This window comes from Condylostylus longicornis, unplaced genomic scaffold, assembly GCF_029603195.1.
Source record: "Condylostylus longicornis isolate FDR11 unplaced genomic scaffold, ASM2960319v2 ptg000162l, whole genome shotgun sequence".
In the NCBI taxonomy this organism is placed as follows: domain Eukaryota; kingdom Metazoa; phylum Arthropoda; class Insecta; order Diptera; family Dolichopodidae; genus Condylostylus; species Condylostylus longicornis.
In genome coordinates, this window is record NW_026578130.1 from 669,075 (window position 1) to 687,232 (window position 18,158).

Sequence of the window (18,158 nt, forward strand, 5' to 3'; positions counted from 1 at the left end):
AATGTTTTTTAATTTTTTTTTTCACTTTATTTACATACAAGAATTAATTTAACTAAAAATCGCTTATAAATAACAAAATTACTTAAATTTAATAAAAATTAATCACATTTCGATTAGAATAAAGTTCTTTTCTGTAGTTCTAAATCCTGTTTTTTTTAGCCATGAATTTCTATGTACAATTGGTTTTTTTTTTCGATTTTACTTTAATTATATTTTTTTATTTTAGTTTTTATTTTTTGCTTTACAGCAAACGAAAAGATGAACGGACGAACACAAACAAACGTTCATCATTATAGCGAGAAACGAAGCAAAAGTGAAAGAGAGAGAAAATCTCTTTCATATTGTTTTTTTATTAATTTTATTTACAAAGGGGAAAATTCGGAATTTATTTTTTTGGAGGTAGATAAGTTGGTGCTGAGAATGTTGGTTTATGTGTTGTTGGGGGGGCTTTTGTAATGACTGGTTTTGGTTTTGGTTGTGTGGGTTTTGGTGGTGGTGGTTTTGGTGGCGTTGGTTTTGGAGCAGGTGGTGTCAATTTTTGTGTCGGTTTAGGTGGTGGCGGGGGTGGACGTTTTGTAGCTGGCGCTGGTGTTTTTACTTCTGGTTTTAATGGCGGTAAATAATCGGGTCCTGAGAATGGTTTTGGTTTTGGTGGCTGAGTTGCTGGCTTGGGTGCTGGAGGTTTAATAGAAGCTGGTTTCGTTGGTGCGGGCTTTGGTGTTAAAGGTTTTGGTTTTTGTGGTGCTGGTGCTGGTGGTTTATAATTATAACCTTGTGGTTCTTTTGGAGCAATTAAATTTGGTTTTGGTGATGGTGGAATTCTTGGGGACAATTGATCGCTATAAACCGGTGCTGGTGTTTTATATTCATAACCTTGTTTTTGTTTTGGATAAGATCCTGGACTAATGCTTACACCACCACCATGAGTTTGAGTTGGCTTGTTACCTGGTGGACCGTATCCATAACCACCGCCTGGTGTACCTGGTGCTTTAGGTCCTTTATTTCCAGGAGCTTTATCGAAATTGTAACGTCCTTGATCGGGTCCTGGTGGGCCGGGTGGTCCGGGTGGTCCTGGTGGTCCGGGTGGTCCTTTTGGTCCCCCGGGTCCCTTTGGTCCTCCTGGTCCTATTTCAAAGAAGTTAGTTTTAGTAAATATTCTCCATAAATATTTTTTTTTAGGAAATTAAAAAAAATTTAATATATTGTTTTTACCTCCGGGTCCTCTACCACCTGATGGTCCTGACGGTCCTGTTGGTCCTTCTACATGTACATATGGTACTGGTGGAATGTTTTGATGGACATATGGAGCTTTAAAGAAAAACAAAGGAAAGTAAAAGATTAAAAATAAAATTTAAGTATAATTTGAAAATTTATTAATTTACATAATTTTTATTTTATTAAATTTAAATGTGTCAAAATTTAGTATAACTAATCATCATTTATTACTATTTAAAAGAGTTAATTATGGCGGAAGTGAATTTTTTTTTAAAAATATGTCCGGCTAAATATAGTTGTAGCGCCAAATTTATTATAATCGTTTCGAATTTTATTATTAATAATTAATGAAAACTGTTTTTTTTTTTCTAAATATAAACGGTATCAATAGTGTTTTCGATATTTTTGTATTAATTTATGCATAATTTATATAATTTACAATATTTTTCTTTTATTTAATTATCGGATATTAAAATTTTGTTTTGGGAATTGCCAATGTATTTGAACGGAATTAGCGGAAAAGATTAGATTTTTTTTCTTCTTTTGTACAAAATATTGTTTAGCGTGTAACCGTTCTATTGTGGTTAGCTTATATGTGGGTATACATGCAAATTTATTGACTAACTATTTTATGATTTTCTTTAATTATGCAAAATAATTTTGTACGTTTTTTTCCTCTTTTTGCTTTTTTAACGTTATTCTTATTAATTAATATCAATGAATATGAATGATAGCAATATTTTAGTTTCAATTTACGAAAAAAAAGCAAAAATGTTTATTCATTGTTCTTTCATTTGAATAATAAATAATTTCCTTTGCTACTTCCTGACTAATATTTGAAAAATGTTCATTTTGTAATTACGAATTTTACATAATTTTTGAACATGTGTATAAAGTTCATTATACCTTATAGATTAATATTGAATAATATTTTTGAATAAAAAATTAATTTTAATTATTTTAGTGTTCGTATGTGTGAGATTTTTCAAAAATGAGCGTGCTAAATATCGTGAATAAATAAATTTAATATTCACAATTAAATATGCATTCGGAGTGAAGCCGTTTTACTATTTTTAACATGTTGAAAATTTCATCCCTCATTCTGTAGTCTGTTTCCTATCCTCTTGATTTTTTGACTCTCTTTGTGACTTTACAAGGGTTTATCTCTATTTGATTTTGTAGAAAAGAAGCTGTAAAATGAATTTTAAATTTTCTCTCGATGAATAAGAAAAATAGGCGGAATATTTTAGAAACACTTTTGACGTATTCCAAATTTGAGCTGCAGTATAGTAATTAAAGTTGAATTAAAACATACAATAAATAATGAAGTAAATATCCGGCGTTATATGACATATATTTCATTATTTACCATTTGCATTTGACATTTGCATAATACGGATTAATGTACGTGCATGTATACTACATAAACAGACGCATACATACAAAATTTTTTTATACATTCATTATTTTAGTAAGAAAATTTTTTTTTGCGCATCAATTATTTTTACATAATGGTAATGCACGTACGCGATTTCAAGTAATGTAAAATGTTGTTTAATTTTATTTACATTCGATTGCAGTTCTCCTTTTAAAAAATATTTTCTTAAAATTATGTACACATTATACAAGTTCTTCTACTCTTCTTAAAATTTTTTTTAATGGAAATAAATATTAAAAAAAATTGTTTAGCTGTAAATTTAAATAACGCAGTTCAATTTAGAATTTTCAATATGAAATAACATTGAAATGCCTTATTTTTACGAAATATTACTCTTATATTATTGTACTTTTATATAAAGCATTTACGATGGTAACACAATTAAAAAAAAACCAATGAATCACAGATGCCATCTGTTGATAAAATGTATATAAGGTATTAAATATGACATTTTAAGTTGAACTATCTTACAAAATAAATCAAGATTTGAATTGGAAAATTTTTAAATTACAATTTTTTTTTTTCTTTAGAAAATTTATTGAAATGTTTCGAATGTAAATATTAATATGGTGTTGAGTTTTAATATGAGTTTTCATTTAAAAAGGTAACTTATACAAAGTAAAGAGCGCAGAGAAAATAAGCAGAAAAATATTTAAAATTTATTGCAATTTTTAAGTTAAAAATCTTATAATGAATGCTTATTTAAATATCTTGTTATTACTATAAATAAAATTGTTGTAGTTTTCGGTTTTATTGGCATAGTCTTTTTTTTTATAAATTAAAACGCGAAACCATCAAGATATAATAAGTATGTACATACATAAGGTTAAAGTACGAAATCAATGTAAAATTAAGAGTAAATACAAAAATTTTTTTGCTTAAAATCCGATTATACACGATGCTATTCCAAATTATATAAGTATAAAGGATGTAAAATGTGAGAAAAAATGCGGATGTGCTTATACTAAAATATTATTTATTCAGAAGTATTCAGAATATTTACATAATATAATACTAAAGAGACGCATGCGGAACATACCTAAATTCACAAATTCTTTAAGTATGACGTAGCGTATACTAGGAAAAGTTTAACGTTTACCATATTGGGTATAACATAATATAATAAATTTCATTAAATTACATTAAATTTCACTAATATGGAAAATATAATAATTTTAATTTTATTATCATTAACTTATTTAATAAAAAACACATTCAGCACTTAAATGGACTATACTATTCTTAATTCATATGGTAGTATTAATACATATGTATGTATGTAGCCACATTACAATTATATCTTATACTTGTAAGTGTGTGGGAGTGTTTTTCGGCTAAATTATAATTTTAATATAAATTTTATTATAATATTGCCGGATTTGTGTAAAATTATATACAAAACTTATTAAAAGTATTGTTAAACTCTTGCTGTATTAAAATAGTTCAGTATTGTGAATAAGCATTTAATGTATAATTTGTAAAATAATTTCATAATTGTTATTGAGTCATTGTTAACTGCCCTACAATGAGAGGGGCACGCACAATAGACCTTTGTATATGGTCGTGATGCAATGTTACCCCGGTTTTTGCAAATCTGCAATCTAAGTCATTATTATTATAATATTCACGTGAGCAGGCCGAGTATAAATCTTGAAATGTTCTCCTGATTTCTAAAAGAAATTTAAGTTTCTATTAAATATTACCACCAAAGACATGAACTACATACGAGTATGTATCAATTATTTCCTTTCAATAATTAAAAATTAATTAGTATTTAAAGCAGAAAAGGGAACATACAAAACGATATCCTACTTATGTGAAATGAGCGGCGGAGACCAAGCAAGAATTTGCAATGAGCGCCAGAAAACAGGAACAGGAAAAATTAAAAATGTTTTCCAAATTTTCCAATTACGTATTTTCTAAAGGTTTTCTTTCAGTTTATTGCTTTTTGAGCGGAAGTTACAACAAATTAGAGCCGGGCCTGTGCGTGTTACTTTTAGACCAAACAAATTTTCAGTGCATAGCTTAAATATCAGTGGAAAAATAAAATTTTATTTGAAATAAAATTTTAATTAATTTTTTTCCTTAACATTAAATCACTATTGTCAAAATTAATACCTTATTGTTATTCACAATAAGGTATTTGCGAACTTGAATCGATTATCAATTATCGATTTTGTATGTATAATAAATAATTAATTTAATTATAGACAAAAATTCAATATATTTTTAAATAAAATAAAAATTTCCGTAAAAATTCTTTATTTTATTCTCAAATTTCAAATTCTTATACCGCGGTATAAGAATATTAAAAATTTAAAAAAAAAATATTTTTTGACATTAAGAAAATCGAAAAATTTTATATAAAATCACTTAAATTTTATTACTAAGTCTACATATGAGCATCAAACAAGAATTTATACACACAAATAGCTATAATAAATCTCATAATGTTACTTAATTTTTTATTTCTATTTTTTGTTTTTATTTTGAATAAAATTTTGTATTTGAATTAACAAAATTTTTCGTATTCAAAATAAAACCTTCAAAAACATTTTCTTGTTTTTAATTAGGAAATCTTAAATGAAAAATTAATTTGATTTTCGATTTGTTTTTTTTTTTTATTTTAATTTTTAATACATACTAATAATTTTTATTATTTTATAACCCTTTTTTAAAATAGATTTAAATAAAACTAGAAAAAAAAGGCAACTCAATCACATAAATTAACTATATAGGAAAATAAGTGTGTGTATAAAATATGCAAAAAAAAAAAAAATCCTAGTTATAATAGTTTTATAACTATTATTTTGAATATTTTAAGGAAAACTGGTTTTTTATATACATAAAGTTAAAATTTATAATATTTTATTTAAATAATATTTATGATTAATTGCTTTTAACATATACATAATTATATACGTAGAAATATAAGAAAATTAACCTGTTCATTTGTCAAAAAATAATAAAATCATAAATTTTTAGAAACGGTTGTCAAAATGTTTTTGAATAACTCACAAAAATCTCTTGTGAGTTGAAATTATTGTGAATTGCTTAGATTGATGTATCAATAAAAAAAAATTCTTGTTCTGCTATCACTTTTTGTTTACATAATATTATGTATATATAGCTAAATGACACTTGTTTAAAATTATGACACATTTTAATTGTTTGTTACTTTTTTTTTGTGTGTAAAAAAAAAAAACAATTAATTTTGATTTTAGAAAGTTGTTTTGAATAGAAGTTGAATTTTTTTAAAATTCATTCAACTTTAAATACCGTTATCCAAAAATATTCTAAATGATTTTTGAATAAATTTTTATAAATTTAAGGTGTTCTCATGAACACATATATTTCCAAAAAATTGAAATTGCAAGTCTTGTTTATGAATAAATTATTAACAGAATTTTGCAAATTTTATACTTTTTACACATGTCATTAAATTTTTTAATTAAATTTGTAAAGAATACTTGATTAATTGTAAAGAATATTAACATAAAACTAAAGGATATGCTTAAATCATATTTTGCACCTCATATTTTAGTTCCATAGAATTGTCATTTACTTAAGTTCTTCTTAAAATCAATTTTATTATAATAATGTGAAAATGATAAATAAGTAATAACAATTAATTAATATTTAATATATTATTCAAAAATAATAATATTTCTGTAAGTCTATACAACTGACTGATCATACAACTGATATATATTACCCCTTTGAGCTTTTGAATGTACAGCAATATGGTTTTGAAATTTCAAATTTAATTTTGACACAAATTGCTAAATTCACAATTCAAATATAAATTTTTGAATACAATTTCAAAATCGTACTGCTATAGCATGATTGTAGTGAATGTTGATAGTGACATTTTATGTGGTAAAAATGCCTATAGTATTGCCATTAGTATATAAACCCTATATATAACATAATTGCCACACTCATATTAATTTCAATTTTAATTAAAAATTTTATTTAAAAATCAATTTTAAAAATTCCAAAAAAAAATTTATATAGTTAAATTTATTTTTTTTAATCAAATTTCTTATTATTTATTGCTTTTTAAACGTTTTTATGTTGACGATACTGATGATGATGACGTAATATTAATGATTAGATATAAATATAAATTTTTGTATATGTATGTAGAAATATAAGATTGATTTTTTTTTTTGAAACAAAACTTGAAAATTTTTTTTAATTGAATGCTTATATAAATTCCATAATAATAATTTAAATAAAAAAACATTAAAAAAAAAAACTACAAATTTTGGCAAACAAGTTACTAATCCGTAAAAACGTTTTTATATAAAAAAATAAACTAATGTATATAATTATACAAAATACATCAAGAAACCAAAAAAAAATTTTTGTTAATTTAAAACGCCATCAGGTATATACGAGTATTAAAATATTTTTGAAAAAGTCATAAATAATAAAATGAATTAAAAAAGACAAACAAAACTTCATCGCATTTATTACAAATAATTAACAATAAAAAATGAAAAAAAAAAATATAATTGTAAATAAAAATTAACCATATTTCAATTTCTAATAAATTATTTAAAGGTGAAAATAATAATTATTTGACCAAAAAGACTTCCATATCGCATCCATAATTTTGTGTATTAAAGAAATAAAAGAAAAACATCAAAATATTTTCAATGAAATAAAAAATATTTTCATATTTTATTGAAGGGAAATCCGCATTAATTATTACAAATTTTGTTTTCAAAAAAAATTATTCCTTTTTCATCACATAATTGTATGACTTTCTTTTTTCACCACAAATTGTATTATACCACAAATAACAATCTGTGTTGTAATAAGAATTTCACCACTTTAATTTGAAAAGTCACTGATAATATTTACCAGTTAATATTTTCCGACGCGCTACAGACTTAGTTAATGTAAATGTTAGAGATCTTAGCCGGCTTTTGTGGAATCTGGGCTGATGGAATTGAGAGACGGAAAAGAGGAGATATGGCTATATCACAACGGGTTAAAGTGTAAACGTAACCTAACCTAAACTAATCTAGTATTAAGATGTCAAAGTTTTGTGATTTATATTAAAAATATAATATTAATTTTGTAATTGCAATCAATTTTGTTATTAATTGATTTTTTAAAAGTAAGGTTAATTGAAGTTAAATGGCTCATTTCAAGTTCCATTTTATTTTTACTAAATATAAAAGAGAGACAATAAGTTTAGTGTGTAATATATTTAATCATATTTGTTTTAGTAGTTGACAATGGTATAATAAGACAAAATGAATAAATTTGAAAAAAAATAAGAATTCTAATTTGTAAATCGAGTTTAATTTTCCTAAAATACGAAATTGGATAACCCCATGTGAAAAAAAATAAACTTATAAAAATTCACGTGATGACCTTTAACTTGATGAATGTTCTCTTTATTGCATTTGATGTAGGTAGACAATAAATTTATCGTAAGAAGATAACATTATGGTTTATAAAGCATTTGATTCCGAATCAAATCTTAAGTACTTCCAAAAACAAACTACAATTTGCGTATATATATAGAAATAATTTTGGTTTAAAAAAAAACTCAAATTTTAATTTGAAGTTATTTTACCTGTATTTTATATACAGGCAGTAAAACAGGGTTTTAATTAATTATTTCTAAATTAACATATTATTATACGCACAGATTATTATGAATGTAGGATTAATTAAAATCCTATATGAAGCGTTAAGTAGCTAATAATGAACCATTTTTGTACCATTAAAACGTGAATTTTTTTTTATTTCTTTTGTTTTATTATAATTGAACAATCAATTTTTCATAATGAACCATATAAAATGAATTAGGATGAATCAAGTTTTTTTTTGTTTTAATTAGATATGGCAACATTTTAATAGAAAGCAAACAAAAAAAAATTATTAAAGCAAAAAATGAAGTACGTAAACTGTTCAACTTTTTTCTTACTTTATGGCTACCGTAAAAAATAAAATTTAAAATGAATAAAACAAATTAAAAAAGTTGAAAACCATGAGAAGTTCAATTAAAGTTGGAGCAAATTATGAAACTAAACTACAATGAATATTATGCAAATATACCAAAGCTTAATCACATTGACATACAAGAATGAAATGGTGAGAAAAAATGAAGACCATAATAAAATCCCTATAGGTGGTGTCAAAATTAAATTAAATTTCATAATAAACCTATCAATTAAATTTTAATGCTTATTTATAAGCTTTGTCAAATAAATTAGTGTTAAGATTCGTTCAACTTTAAACTTAATAATCATTATTGACATTTTTGACAGATAATTGACGTTATACATTAAGACAAATTGTACGGACTTTTTTAGTTTTTAAATATATATTTTTAAAGTGCTTAAATAAATAAATGCTAAATGTATATAAATTTTATTAATTGTATAAAATTTTATTAAATGTAAATTTATCAATAATTGCATATTATGAATTTTATCGTAAATTTTTTTTATGTTTTCATTTCACTTTTGACATGGTATTGTGCTCTTTTGTTCATGTTAAATGGAATGTTCGTTTTGTTTACATGATATCTTCAAGTCGAATTTAATAAAGTTTATTTTTGATATTTTGTGAAATAAAGGCATTTAAATTGTTAATATACAATTATTGTAATCTGTGTGAGTAATTTATTTGACAATAATTGATTGCTATTTAAGTGATAAAAAATTTGGCTTTCACCTTTGGAGCAAATTTAATGTGCTATATTATTTTTTTGCAATGCTTTTATAATCAAAATTATCCAAAGGTTTTAACATTTTTAGTTTGCTACACTAGTTTTGATGCATTCTATTTAGTTATATGAAATGAATTCATTTTTGATGATTCAATCTGTCAACAGAAATATTAATTCTAAATGACAAAAAATATATTTTCTCAAAATTTTCAAACACTAAAATACTAAAGCTCCTAAATTGGTGAATTCTTTTTAACAACATTATTAAAAAGTTCTTTGTTTCAAAAACACTTAAATCACTAAAAATTATTTTTTGCTCTAATGACGTTTTCCTAAAATTAACAAAAAAACATACAAATTAACGATAAAAAATATCACTACTGTGCTTAGCAAAATTTCTGCTTGAAACAAGTCTGAAATATAATTAATTGCTGTCAATTCACTCATTTTAACACCTCAAGCTTAAATTTGAAAAGAATACAAAAAAAAAATAAAAACTTGTTAAGTAAAAAGGATATTAAACTTTCAAATTTGGAGGAAAAAGTAGAACGACGGGACGAAGAACAAAAAGGAAATTCTATTTTTATTTCAAACTCGTTTTAATGGCTAAAATTTAAGCGAATTTAAGTTTTTTGCTAATTACCATTTTGACAAGAAGATCATTTCACTCGAGGAGAGTTTTTTTTGTTGTTGGTTTGCAAAAAATCTACTCTCTTTTTTGCTTTAAATCTTTTCAAATTTCGTAATGAGTTTGCAAAAAAATTGTTTTTTTTTTTAGCAAAAACAACTATAACGGTATTAAATTTTTTTTGTGTTCTGTTATTTTGAGGAAGGTTGGAATTTTTGCTAATTTTAATTTTATCACATGGGTTAAAATTTTTATAGTTCATCATCATTTTTGTTTTCTCCTTCTATTTTTTCTTTTTCCGATTATTTTGGTTTTTCGTTTTTATTTTTGACATTGAACGCGCACTCACTTGACTAAATATAGTATCGACCAAATTAATATAGGAGGATATAAAAAAATTGTTTATATTGCGATTTTACATTAATACGATCGTTAAAATTATATTATATATATATGTATGTAGATATATTAATATAGAATTATATAGGTATATAGGTAACAAGCAATAACAGTAATTCATTTTGTAATAAAATATTTTAAGATATGATATCAAATTGATGAATCAATAAAAATGTGTGTTTTTGTTTTTTGCAGCGAACTTGAAATACTTTAAGTTGTGCGTATTTTAAAAGAGTGTGCAGAAGAAATTGGCGTTAAAACAATTTTAATGTGGTATTTTGTTTAAGAGGTAAGTGGAGATTAAGAATATTTTGCGAACTATTTATTACATATTTGTAGATTTACAAGTAATGAGTTTTAGAACACAAAATTCACAATAATCATCCCATAATTAAAGTTTACAAGATTGCAGCTAATTTTCAGAATTTTGAAATAGTGACAACAAGAATTAACTGAATATCCCAAAACTAATTGAGGTCATTGACTTTTACAAGCAAAATATCAAAAAATAATTTCATTTCACAATTTTTTCTTATTGCGTGACGAAAAGCTTTCAATGTAAAATAAAATTAAAACTAAAATATTGCAATTAAATAACACTAACTTATTAAAATTAGAGTCTAGACTTTAAACCCGTCAAGTATAACAGTTTAATATATTAGAAATAAGTGTTTAATACAAATCTAAATTAATAATTTACGGATTGTATAATGGCGATAATTACTGAATCAATCTATATTAAATATAAATTAAACAAAACAGATAATAATAAAGTACAGAAAAAAAATATCAATGATTTTAAAATTGTACTTAAAAAAAAATCACTTATAACCTTGAAGAAGCTTGCAGTGTTTAATTGTACTATATTCACGCAGAGATAATTGTGATGAGAAAATAAAATACAAAGAGAAATATGTTTTATTTTTTGTTAATTTGTAATATTTATATAATTATATATACATACATAGGAATATAACAAAATTAAAACTCCTTAAGTCATTACTCATTACTCATTAGATACAATAATTTTCACATGATTTGAAGTATTGGTGTTATGAAAAATATGACATTTAGGTGCGTTATAGTGTCATTGCTTATACTTCAATTAATTTTGTATGATTCTTGTTACAAATTGTATGAAATCAAGGCAATTGAAGGTTGAATGAGTTTTTTGTGTTTTTTTTTTAATAATGAGTTGTGAGTGTAATTTGAGAACTATATTGGTGTTGTATATGACTCAGTGATATTCATAATTATAAACTCTTTACTTTATGTTATGATTTTAAGTGGAATATTGCTGATATTTGTTATAAAACTTGGTAATTGTAAATTTACACAATTAGTATTAAAATTTTGTTAAATATTCATTTATATACAAAGGAGTATTGTAATAGCGAACACTCGGTATAAAGAAATCAAAAACCTTACAAGATTTTAGTGTTCGTAATAAAGAGACTTCATTGTATTGTATGTTTTCAAATATTTATGTGATATTGGTTTGAATGAACAATTGTGCAGGACAATTGTTGTAAAGTGAATTTTATTCAAAATTTTAACAATAAAATATTCCTGTGGTACAAACAAAACCTGCCTAAATTCAAATTTTTCATATAGTTTAATCGGTATCCTGCTTTATTAATTCTCAATTTTTGGGAACTAATTTTTTTTTTAAATTAAATATTAACTTTGAACTCAATTTATTTGGAATATTTTTTTCTTGATTTAGTAATTTTTTTTTCTTGCATTTTGTATATAAAACAAATAAAATTTTTTTTTCCAAAAAATTGATTACATTTGGCGGTGTTTTTGCTTCTTGAATACGCTACAATAAAATATCGAATTTTTTTTTCTACACAGAAACAAAATAACCAGTGTTTTAATAAAATTTTAATCGTTTGTTTGAATTATTTTCTTTATTCATTAATTTTATTACTTTATTTTGAGTTTTTAAGGAAGAAAATTAATATTAAACATCTTCTTATACAAATTATTATTGCTTTTTTTTTTTGAATGAAAATAAAACAAAAATTTAAAAGTATTTAAAAATTACAAAATTATTGAATAATTTTTTTGTTTTATTTTCATTTTTTTTTGTTTGACATACTTAAAAATGCTGCTGACAAAAAAAATACTTTTAATTTTATTTAATAATAAAAAATATTATGATAAAAGATATAGAGTTTCATTTATAATATTAATTGAAAACCTATTAATATTAATGTATTGAAAATAATATGAAATTTATTCATTCGCATATTAATACAGAATGTGTGTAATCAAACAAATTGTATGACCCTAAATAATGTGTAGAGTTTAAAAAATGTTTTTGCTTTTCTGCTTAAAAATTTACATTGACCGCATCTGTTGTTCATTTTTTACAACATGAATGTCAAATTAGAAGCAAAAAAAAATAATAATAATGTAGATAAATCTGTTAAGAAATAGTTTAATTTGTAAATGTATACATAGTTGTATTCCACATTTATATTTTATAATATTAGTTTGAATGAGCATTATTAAATTTAAAAATGAAAACAAAATAAAAATTATTTAATTTGCATTTCTTTTCAATAAAAAAAAAATCTATTAGCAATTATAAATTTAAAGTTAAAAACCTTAAATTATTGAAAAAAACTGCATATATTAAAGTTCGAAAACTGTGGATACTCAAACAAAAAAAAAAAGATAACAATAGAAAAATTGTTTAATCTAATATAAATTTTTTATTTTTTTTTCTGGTAGATGAAGTGATTTAATAGTGATAAACTGTTTAAATCTATTTGATTATTTTCCTATTCATGAGTTTATCCGCGGGCACATGCGCCGTATATACGAGTATTAGGTTTTTGTTTGACATAATATATAGGACTAATATATTTATGTATTATTGTTGTTGATTATATTATAGGTTAAATAATTTGATTTGTATTTTATTCATTATTATTATTATTATTATTAAATTATGATAATATAAAAGAGTTTTACATTGAAAATAATTAAATCAAAACCTTGAAAAAAATTAAGATTACATATTATTGCAATCAAATTTATAATGTAGAGAAAATTTAAAAACAAAAAACAAATTTTAAAAATATAAATTAAATATTATTAAAGTAATAATTTATGAAAAAATTGTAATTTGATGAAAACTTTTAATAAAAATTATACAAATAGAAAAATTATTCAAAAAAATAAAATTTGAGAAATAAAATTTTTTCGCGAAACAAAAAAATACATATTTTTGTGGGATTTTGAATTATTTTGTTTTTTATTTTAAATTTTGTTGTGTTTAAAGTCATTGTTGCTAAATTTCTAAAATTTTTATCAGATGCTAAAAATTAGTTAATTACGTCATGCATATTTGCAGATTTTCTGTATTTCATTTACGAATTTTTACGATATTGATAACACTGATTACAATAATTTATTTTTTGATACAAAAATGTTCCTATTATGTCCCACAGATCGCGACGGTAAATTAATATAAAAATTGAAAGGTTTAAAAAAAAAATTTCAAAATGGTATCTTTGCCATTGTTACCAATTAGATTATTTTCTTATAGTTTTAAAGATCTTATATGTTTATTAAGAACAATCAAAATTATTTTAATAATTTAAATGAATAGCAAGTTAATAAATATAAAAAAATATTTTTTTTGCTCATATACGGCCCACATTAAATTATAAATTTTATTTTTGTTTAAATTTATGTTTTTTTTTGGAAATTAATTTTTATATTATTCATTCACTGAAATTTGGATATTGTGAGTTTTTTTGGTTAAATTTGTTTTTTCTCATTCTTTTGTTACAGTTGAACTTGGTTAAAATGAACATTAAAAGACCGAAATTGTTATTGCACTTTACAGTGAAATTACATCGCAGTATTCTTAGCGGTTTCAAGACATTAAATTTGATTTAATCAACAGTTTCATCATAAAAGAAAATTACAAGCTTTGATGATTCTAAGAATATATTTAGTACACAAAGGTTTTAGGAAACTAATTTCCAAATAACTGAACCATTATAAATTATTGTTTAGTTTTGAATAATAAATTGCTTATAATTGAATAAAATGCTGGGAGAAGTAAGCTTTTGACTAAAAGTTTACTTTGCTGTTGCAAAGATATCTAATTGAAGTTTTGTTTGCCAAATTTGTAGAAAACGTTGAAATTGTGGGTTTGTTAATCTTGGAAGAGAAAATCAAATATATGTTATTATCAAGGTCCCAACTACACAGAAGGGACAAAAGTATAAGAATAATGGGAAACAATTTTTAAATAGTTGAAAATTTTACATACCTTGGTGCCAAGATAAACGCTAGTAATGACATAATAAAAAAAACATAAAACAAAAGATTTTAACAACTAATAAGGCTTACTACTCCACAGAAGAAAACTTGCGTAAAATGAATATTACAAATTGGTAGAAACTAACAACGGATCAAGAAGGGTGGAGGAGAATTGTGAATAAACCTAAGGCTCATATCGGGCTGTTGGGCTACTGGTGGGGATGATGATGACTGTTGCATTTTCTTGAGTAAAATTTGTATTTGCGACCTGTCCGTATTATTATAAAATATATTGTATTGGAAATTGCATACTTTATGGGGCTTGGGAATTTGAAATGCTTCATGGATGGTTTACAAAGAGAATTTTGAATTAAACTAGTAGAAATTAATTAAGCATATATTACACGATTATGTATTACATTTTTTAAAGACTGATCAAAACTAACACTTAATTATATTATGGCTTATTTGCATAAAATGTTAAAAGTTATGCTGATTTCATTATGTTAATTAGCATACCAATAACCAATAAATCACGGTATCTTTTTTGTTCTCCTCATTTTGAAGTATAACATAAGAATGTATTGCATAATCCCATTAAAAAAAATAATAAATTTAAAAAAGAGAAAGAAAAAAACTGCTTTAAATTTATTCGAATCAAGGTCAGTCACCACACCATTTGTCATCCTTTCAAATTATTTTTACTATCACTTCCTTTTATGATAGTAACACAAAGATGTTTTTTTCTGCCTCTCACTTTAAAACTTCTTCAAGCTTTAATTCGGATTTCTCTTTCTTTTTCGGTCATTGATAATTATAGAAAATCGAAAATCCTGTTATATCCTAAATTAAGCAAAAAAAATTTCTGGTTTAGAGGGGAAAAAAATGAAATTTTGGCTAATGTGAAAAAAATTCTATTCATTTTTTTTTTTGTTATTTTCTTCTTTCCCACTATTTTATCTTGATAAATTTTATATTTTATGATTGGTTTAACCAAATTTTAGAATTTGTGGGCATCATAAATTTTTTTTTTACTGTTGTCTTTTTTTTTTAAATTATTATTTATAGAACAAGTTATTGGTAGCATAAAACTGTTTTTTTTTTAATACCAGTTTCAGTCCATTAGTTATAGATTTGTCGTCTATGTGTTTCTGAATAGAAATAGAAAGGAAGAGTGTTTGTTTCTTTGTGTTGTGGATGATTTGTTAGAGACAATCAAAAATTTATGAATTTTTTTTTTTTGCAAGAAAAATTATGAGCATAAATGATGTTTATTTGAGAGGTATAACTGTTATATAATCATTTTTTTTTTTTGGGATTTTATATCAGAACTCAGAATAAATGTAGGCTTAAAGAAACAAAAAGATTTTAATTTAATGACTAAATCCTTTATAAACGTAACATGTGTGAAAATATTTAGAACCCGGAACTTTTATTGTATTATATGGAATAGTAAGAAATGATGACTAAATTTAATAAGATCTCGATTTCAATGATGATTTCAATGGTTTTATTTATATGTATTGAAATAAAAAAAAATATACTTACATTGTGGTCCTTCAACATGTACATATGGTGTACCATGATCACCAAATCCTCCATTATATGGTACACCTCTATCACCGAATCCACCATTATATGGTGTACCTCTATCACCGAATCCACCATTATATGGTGTACCTCTATCACCGAATCCACCATTATATGGTACACCTCTATCACCATAACCGCCAGTATATTGTCCACCTCTATCACCATATCCGCCAGTGTATTGTCCACCTCTATCACCGAATCCACCAGTATATGGTACATTTACGTGAATATAACGTCCTGCATCATCTGGTATATATCTTCCTTGATTACCATATATTTCGGGATGATATCTACCGTCATCACCAGCAGCTGATATACCACTGATCAGTGCAATCAGTGTAATCTTTATGTATAATTTTTTTTCAAAATAAAAAAAAAAAGTTAAATGAAAAATAAAAGGAAAAGAACGAAACCAAAGAAAATTTAGAATAAAAAATTATAAAATACAAGAAAAAAAAAGAAAATATTTTAAAAAATTGTAAAAATAAAATGAAATTATATTTAAAATAATTATACAATAATTAATATATTTTTACAAGTATGCGTGTAAACATGTATGAAGTGTAAACATGTATGAACATGTATACATCACAGTATCCGTTTTTAGTTGTAAGACATGTCAATCGTGTTCTAATTGAAAATTTCGAATTTTATATGTTTTGGTTTTAAAACCCTTACTGTCACCTTAAAAATATGCCCCCTTGTTAGATTTTACTGTTCGCAAACATTTCGTTCTACATCCCATTTAGATTTCTTTTCGAAATTATGCAGTCCGTTTTAATTTAAAATAAAATTGTTAAATATCTTTAAATGCCATTCAATTTTCGCATAATATCTGTCAGTTTCGCATAATTTGTCAATATTCCCATTCATCTTCCCATTTCATGCGAAAATTTAAAATAAAAAATTGAAAAAAGCACGTGTGCAAAAGATAAAATTTAATTTAATTTAAATTTTAGGTGTATTTGAAAAATTCAAGCTTATTATCAAACATTATCATAGTTATGTTGTAATGCTTTTCATACATTATTGATAATACTCGAAAAATGTATGAAATGTATAATCTTGACATTCAAATTACAGTAATATGTTCAAACAAATTCAGCAATTATAACTAATTTAGCTGAATTGTGTAACAAAATTCATATACAGTATTGTTACTGTTATATTTATATATTAAAGTATAATTTGTATATACAACAAATTCTGATGTTGTATTGAATTTTGTATGTCATACATGATTTGTTGCATGCATTTTTAAAATAATATTGAATATACAATATTATTTTATATAATTCATTCAAATAATCATATATGTATATTAAAAAATAAAATTAAAAAACAAAAAAAATTAAATATCCATTATGGCGTCGTTTTGTGTTTATAAGTACGTATGTGTGTACGACGCAGACTTTTTATATTCGTATATACACAAAATTGCGTTATTTTATTCCTTTTTTGCATTTTATTTCAGTTCTTTTTTTTTTGGTTTTTTGTAATTTAATTATGCAATTTTCACTTTTTATAAATATTTTTTTTTTTATTTATTTATTTCCAATTTAATTTCATTTTTATTAAAAATTTTATATATATTTTTTTTTTGTATTTACCCAAAGTGATATCATTGTTTTTTTTTTTTTTTTTCTGTTAATAAATTTAACTTTTATTTCTGTTTTATTGGTTTTTTTTTTTGTGTTTTATTTTCCAAAAATGAATTTTGTTTTTGTATTTATTTTTTTGTTTATAACATAGAAAATTTTATTTTTCACGTAAATAACATTTAATAATAATAACAATATACTAAATGAACTAAAAAATTAAAAAAATTAAAATAAAATTAAATAAAAATAATTAAAAAAAAATAAAATTGTATCAAATCTAATTTTTTAAATAGCCATAAA

At 23.5% G+C, this 18,158-nt stretch overlaps 1 protein-coding gene across 1 annotated transcript; it reads right to left on the minus strand.

The window, feature by feature from the left end:
• Positions 1-385: 385 nt before the first annotated feature.
• Positions 386-17,882, minus strand: LOC129616088 (uncharacterized). Its single transcript, XM_055531558.1, has 4 exons — positions 17,868-17,882; positions 16,213-16,600; positions 1,213-1,308; positions 386-1,125 (listed from the first exon to the last, which is right to left on the minus strand). Exons 1-4 carry the CDS (start codon positions 17,880-17,882, stop codon positions 386-388), a joined length of 1,239 nt encoding a protein of 412 aa, XP_055387533.1.
• Positions 17,883-18,158: the final 276 nt, after the last annotated feature.

Bases quoted from the DNA above. Each gene is read 5' to 3' on its own strand.
- LOC129616088 (XM_055531558.1), bottom strand. The intron at 1,309-16,212 runs GTAAGTATATTT...TTTTCTTTAAAG, and splicing joins ACATGTTGAAGGACCACAAT to CTCCATATGTCCATCAAAAC. The intron at 1,126-1,212 runs GTAAAAACAATA...TCTTTGAAATAG, and splicing joins AGGTGGTAGAGGACCCGGAG to GACCAGGAGGACCAAAGGGA.